The sequence below is a fragment of the Aegilops tauschii genome, chromosome 5, assembly GCF_002575655.3.
Source record: "Aegilops tauschii subsp. strangulata cultivar AL8/78 chromosome 5, Aet v6.0, whole genome shotgun sequence".
NCBI lineage: Eukaryota > Viridiplantae > Streptophyta > Magnoliopsida > Poales > Poaceae > Aegilops > Aegilops tauschii.
This window is the reverse complement of record NC_053039.3, coordinates 529,659,811-529,666,668: the sequence shown is the minus strand read 5'-3', so window position 1 is coordinate 529,666,668 and position 6,858 is coordinate 529,659,811. Positions and strand designations below refer to the sequence as shown.

At 49.8% G+C, this 6,858-nt stretch overlaps 1 protein-coding gene across 1 annotated transcript; it reads left to right on the top strand.

The window, feature by feature from the left end:
* Positions 1 to 5,188: 5,188 nt before the first annotated feature.
* On the top strand, positions 5,189 to 6,036 carry LOC109781169 (fructose-1,6-bisphosphatase, cytosolic-like). The gene is made up of 4 exons (XM_020339768.1): positions 5,189 to 5,596; positions 5,698 to 5,750; positions 5,864 to 5,930; positions 6,025 to 6,036. The coding sequence occupies exons 1-4, from the start codon at positions 5,189 to 5,191 to the stop codon at positions 6,034 to 6,036; spliced, it is 540 nt and encodes a 179-aa protein (XP_020195357.1).
* Positions 6,037 to 6,858: the final 822 nt, after the last annotated feature.

The window sequence follows — 6,858 nt, the reverse complement described above, 5'->3', positions numbered from 1 at the left end:
ATATGCCCTAGAGGCAATAATAAATTGGTTATTATTATATTTCCTTGTTCATGATAATCGTTTATTATCCATGCTAGAATTGTATTGATAGGAAACTCAGATACATGTGTGGATACATAGACAACACCATGTCCATAGTAAGCCTCTAGTTGACTAGCTCGTTGATCAATAGATGGTTACGGTTTCCTGACCATGGACATTGGATGTCGTTGATAACGGGATCACATCATTAGGAGAATGATGTGATGGACAAGACCCAATCCCAAGCCTAGCACAAGATCGTGTAGTTCGTTTGCTAAGAGCTTTTCTAATGTCAGGTATCATTTCCTCAGACCATGAGATTGTGCAACTCCCGGATACCGTAGGAATGCTTTGGGTGTACCAAACGTCACAACGTAACTGGGTGGCTATAAAGGTGCACTACAGGTATCTCCGAAAGTGTCTGTTGGGTTGGCACGAATCGAGACTGGGATTTGTCACTCCGTGTAAATGGAGAGGTATCTCTGGGCCCACTCGGTAGGACATCATCATTATGTGCACAATGTGACCAAGGAGTTGATCACGGGATGATGTGTTACGGAACGAGTAAAGAGACTTGCCGGTAACGAGATTGAACAAGGTATCGGGATACCGACGATCGAATCTCGGGCAAGTAACATACCGATGGACAAAGGGAATTGTATACGGGATTGATTGAATCCCCGACATCGTGGTTCATCCGATGAGATCATCGTGGAACATGTGGGAGCCAACATGGGTATCCAGATCCCGCTGTTGGTTATTGGCCGGAGAACGTCTCGGTCATGTCTGCATGGTTCCCGAACCCGTAGGGTCTACACGCTTAAGGTTCGATGACGCTAGGGTTATAGGGAATAGATATACGTGGTTACCGAATGTTGTTCGGAGTCCCGGATGAGATCCCGGACGTCACGAGGAGTTCCGGAATGGTCCGGAGGTAAAGATTTATATATGGGAAGTCCTGTTTTGGTCACCGGAAAAGTTTCGGGTGCTATCGGTAACGTACCGAGACCACCGAGAGGGTCCCGGGGGTCCACCAGGTGGGGCCACCGGCCCCAGAGGGCTGCGTGGGCCATGTGTGGGAAGGGACCAGCCCCTAGGTGGGCTGGTGCGCCTCCCACAAGGGGCCCAGGGCGCAGGAAGGGGGGGAAGGGGGAAACCCTAGTCTCAGATGGGTCTAAGGCCCATCTAGTGGGGCGCCCCCCCTTGGCCGCCCCCCAAGTCCCATCTAGGGCTGGCCGCACCCCTTGGGGGGGGGAACCCTAGATGGGGGCGCTGCCCCTCCCCCTTCCCTATATATACTTGAGGTTTTGGGGCTGCCATACACACGAGAACATCTCCCTCTTGGCGCAGCCCTACCCCTCTTCCTCTTCCTCTCCCGCGGTGCTTGGCGAAGCCCTGCAGGATTGCCACGCTCCTCCATCACCACCACGCCGTCGTGCTCCTGCTGGACGGAGTCTTCCCCAACCTCTCCCTCTCTCCTTGCTGGATCAAGGCGTGGGAGACGTCACCGGGCTGCACGTGTGTTGAACGCGGAGGCACCGTTCTTCGGTGCTTAGATCGGAATCAACCGCGATCTGAATCGCTACGAGTACGACTCCTTCATCCGCGTTCTTGCAACGCTTCCGCATCGCGATCTACAATGGTATGTAGATGCACTCCCCTTCCCCTCGTTGCTAGATTACTCCATAGATTGATCTTGGTGATGCGTAGAAAATTTTGAATTTCTGCTACGTTCCCCAACAGGCCGGGATAGAGCGACAACTCAAGCCGAACACCAGCCCGCACCACCCCGCCATAGAAGCAGGGGGACAACGGCCCCAAGTTATACCTATGACCTACGGAAGGACCTGGACAATAGAGCAGGCCAAGCCAGATCAATCTATGGATCAAGGGGGCGTGCCCCAACACGAGAAGACGGCCATCAAGCCTGGCGCGACAAACACAACCCCGTCCGGTCTGAAATTCGCATACAGACGTCAGCCGAACTCCGTCGTGACGTCGCTCGATATAGAGGCACCGCACACCCCCTATGATTCACCAACAAAGTAATGGATCACGAGTTCCCAGAAGGGTTTAAACCCGTAAATATTTAATCATATGATGGAACAACAGATCCCGCAGTATGGATTGAAGACTTTCTTCTCCATATACACATGGCCCGCGGCGATGATCTCCACGCCATCAAATACCTCCCATTAAAGCTAAAGGGACCAGCTCGGCACTGGCTAAACAGCCTCCTAGAAAACTCCATTGGTAGCTGGGAAGACTTGGAGGATGCCTTTAGAGACAACTTCCAAGGCACCTATGTTCGGCCTCCAGACGTCGATGACCTCAGTCACATAGTCTAGCAACCCGGAAAATTAGCCCGGAAACTCTGGACCAGGTTCTTGATTAAAAAGAACCAAATTGTGGATTGTCTGAATGCGGAAGCCCTCGCGGCCTTTAAACACAGCGTCCGAGACGAGTGGCTTGCCCGACACCTCGGCCAAGAAAAGACGAAGTCCATGGCAGCCCTTACGCACTTATGACCCGCTTTTGCGCGGGAGAAGATAGCTGGTTAGCTCGGAGAAGCAATAACACTAGCGACCCTGGCACCTCAGAAGCCAGGGATGGTAATGGCAGGCCACGGCGCAACAAGCACAAGCGTCGATGCAATAGTGATGGTACCTAAGATACGGCGGTCAACGCCGGATTCAGTGGCTCTAAACCCAGTCAACGGAAGAAGCCATTCAAGGGAAACAGAGATGGTCCATCTAGTTTGGATAGAATACTCGATCGGCCTTGCCAGATTCATGGCACCCCCGATAAGCCTGCCAATCATACAAACAGAAACTGTTGGGTTTTTAAACAGGCCGGCAAGCTCAACGCCGAACACAAGGGGAAAGGGCCGCCCAGCGAGAACGACGATGAAGAGCCTCGCCCACCGAACACAGGGGGACAGAAGAAATCCCCCCCCCCCCAAGGTCAAAACGTTGAACATGATGTACGTTACTCATATCCCTAAGCGGGAGCGCAAGCGCGCGTTAAGGGACGTCTACGCCATAGAGCCAGTCGCCCCAAAATTTAATCCGTGGTCAGCTTGTCCGATCACCTTTTATCGCAGAGACCATCCGACCAGTATCCGTCATGGAGGTTCGGCTGCATTGGTCCTCGATCCAATTATCGACGGATTCCACCTCACGCGAGGCCTTATGGACGGCAGCAGCAGTCTTAATCTGCTCTATCAGGACACCGTCCGTAAAATGGGCATCGATCCTTCAAGAATCAAGCCCACTAAAACCACCTTTAAATGGGTAATACCCAGCGTAGAGGCCTGTTGCACAGGATCCATAACGCTGGAAGTCGTCTTCGGCTCACCGGATAACTTCCGGAGCGAAGACCTGATCTTCAACATCGTCCCGTTCCGCAGTGGCTATCACGCAATACTCGGACGAACCGCCTTCGCCCGCTTCAATGCGGTCCCACATTATGCTTACCTAAAACTCAAGATGCCTGGACCACATGGCATTATAATAGTCAATGGAAACATGGAGCGCTCCCTTCATATAGAGGAGCATACCGCGGCCCTCGCAGCCGAAGTGCAGGGCAGCCTTGCTAGGCCGAATACTACACTGGCTGTCAAGCCTCCGGACACCGTTAAACGAGTCCGGTCTACCCTGCATAACGACAGTCCGACTCATCCAGAGCTAGATTAGCAATTCGGCCTCCGTCAATGCCCCAGCCTGATAGCGGCATACGTACCTCGCGTACACAACTACGCGTTAAAAATACCATGGGCAAAAACGGAGTCAGGCTAAACATAAGGTCCACGGTACAACTCGACCCTATCCAGTCATCCATACTGTTCCACGTTTTTCTTCTTGTTTTTTACTTTTCAGGTTCTTTACAACCGACATCTATTTCCGGTGGTAGCAAGGGCCTCTTTCTAGGCCCCTTATGCATACTCGATTATTGATCCTCTCAAAGGATCATACATCAAGGTGGCAAGCGGCGAAGACGTGCGGCAGAGTGTCCAAAGAATTTTCAAGATCATCTTTTTAATTTTAGGACCTATATACAACTTTCCCTTGTCTTCGGCATGTAAAATAGCCATGATGCTTATCGCATCTTCTGTAAAAATAAGTTTTGACGTACCAATCAGACCTATAATGAAAGCAGTTTTGCCCAACCCTGTTTAGTCTCGGCTTATTTTTAATCAGTTTTCCAATTTTATGTCCAAATTGGCATATACACCTTGGTACGACTTAAATCTCTAGGGGCTCTATTCAAGCTATATATATATATATATATATATATATATATATATATATATATATATATATATATATATATATATATATATATATATATATATATACTAAAGGAGAATCGAACGTCGTGATGGTTCGACCTCCCTCCTATCGCCTATCAATACACATCCTCTCACCCACGTCGCCCCATCTAATTGTTTTTTTTTCGAGTTAACCAGCGGTAAGTAAACGAGGGAACCGACCGGTTAATCAATCCTAGCACGAAACAAGAACGAAAACTGTCGTCATACACGTCGCACGTCCCAACCCGTCGCCCCCGATCTCGTCGCCACCCCTTGTGCTCGCCTCCGCGGAACCCACACATGATCCTCTGCGGGTGCCGTAAGGGTCTAGAGGATTGGGATGCCTCCCATCCCGTGCCTTCCACTTGCCGTGGAAGAGAGAGAGAGAGAGAGAGGGAGAGAGAGAGAGAGGGATATACGGGAGAGGCAGGAGCGCAGCGGCGGTTCTGGGCTTCTGTCCGATCTCGTGCTTTCCCCTCGCTCCCGATCCATTCTCCTCGTCTGGTGCCATCGCAATCGTCCCGTTGCCTCGACTACTCCAATCACTCTCCTCGAACAGCTGGGTGGGTTGAATCTGCGGCACCGAAGTAGTCATGCAGCGCGTGGCTGGAGACGAAGGAGAGGCGAATGGAATAGGTGTCAGATAGGTGGCTCTCCGGTTCCAGCGTGGTGTGAACGCGGTGGAGACGTACACGAGGCGGGAATGCACGCGGGTCCTTGGGGGAGCAGTGGCGTCGGAGGCGAGATCTCCCTCTTGAGCCGCCGTGGGAGGCGGAGGCGGCGGGATGGGAACAGGGGCGCAGGCAACAAAACTCTCTATCCGGGCTAAGTAAACGGCGAGAGAGAGGACCGTCCATGGACCACGGCCGAAGTAACGAGATGGATCATGCGGCGGACGCTTTCCGGACGGACCTGATGACCATCACGCTATACTTGCTGAACGAGCAGAGCAGGCACCAGGAGTCGCGCGACGACTTCAGCATCCTCCTCTCCCACATCGTCCTCGGCTGCAAGTTCGTCGCCACTCAACAAATCCATTCTCCTCGTCTGGTGCTCATCGGCCTCTCAGTTCAGAGCAACGTCGAGGCAAGCGCTTGTTTCCTCTCTTCATCAAAGTTGTTCTTCCGTGAGAATGGTGCTATGATGATGATTGCCTGTTTTCTTTGCCGTGGGTTCTTCAGGTGGAGGAGCAGAAAGAAGTTGGACGTGCTCTGCTCTCCCAACGAGGTGTTGGTCAATGCCCTTGTCAGCAGTGGCCGCACCGTATGACTCTTCTCTCATCTCGGTTCTTTTAATTTTTGAACAAGCTCGTTGCTTCTATTCTGTTTTGTGACACTGCTCTGCGAACGACGTCATATATGCAGTGTGTTCTTGTGTCCGAGGAGGCTTCATACTTGGACCGAAAGCTCCGTGGGAAGTGTGTAAAAATCCTCCACTCCATATGCTCTGCTCACAAACTTGATATGGTCGAGTAATTTTACTTCTGCTGTTTCTGATGAAGTGTACGTGTGGCTCTTCATTTCCCATCAGGTACTGTGTCTGCTTTGGTCCCCTGGATGGCTCCTCCAACATCGACTGCGGCATGCCCATCGGAATGGTATGCGCACAAGTAATTTCACCGCTAAAAAGGTTGAACGGAACACACAATTAATAAGAAGTTGGAGTCACTATCTGACTTGATTTTTTTTCAGGTAACTATCTGACTTGATTTGATTGTCGGGCACATGGATAAAACAGGATAGTCACATCAGGAGAGGCATTTCAAAAGGGGCATGAACCGCTGCATGCCAGGGCAGTGAGTGTGTATTCCTGATGGGTGTTGGTGTGATTGTTGTGTTATTCTGAATTTAGGAATATGACTGTGTGTCTTGTGTCTGATTCAGTCCGTCATTGAATAATCAGATGACAATGGAGGTGCTCGACTCAAGGCAGAGGTACTCAAATTTGATCACTTTGTTGTAGAATCATGGTGCTAATTAAATAATCTCTTGACTGATTTTGAATCTTTGCTCATAGTTCAACATCTTTTTTCATCACAAGGTCTAAAAGGTATCATTTAAAATGTGCAGATGATCATTAGGTGTCAAACCCGCGTCCCCTTTGTCATCTTCTAGATGAACTGCGTTATAGAAAGTGGAAAATTGTTGCTTGTTATGTTGATATGCAGACTACCAAATTGGGAAATTTTCGATGATGATGAAACTAGCATCATATTAGGAATGTCTCCCAACCCTCAAATTGTTGCTTGTTATACTGATCTGCAGATTACCAAATTGAAAAAATTTCAATCATGATATGATTCTGAGAATTGATGCATGGTTGCAGATGGCTACTAAACTGTAAATTATCAACCTTGAGAAAATATAGATGTATTTTGTACGTGCAGGTTTGCTGCGTGATTTCAGCTGCATGTAGGTTTCGGTTTGTGTCCAAGACAAGTACTCCCTCCGTTCCAAATTACTTGTTCCAGGTATGGATGTATCTAGATGTATTTTAGTTCTAGATACATCCATTTCTGCGACGAG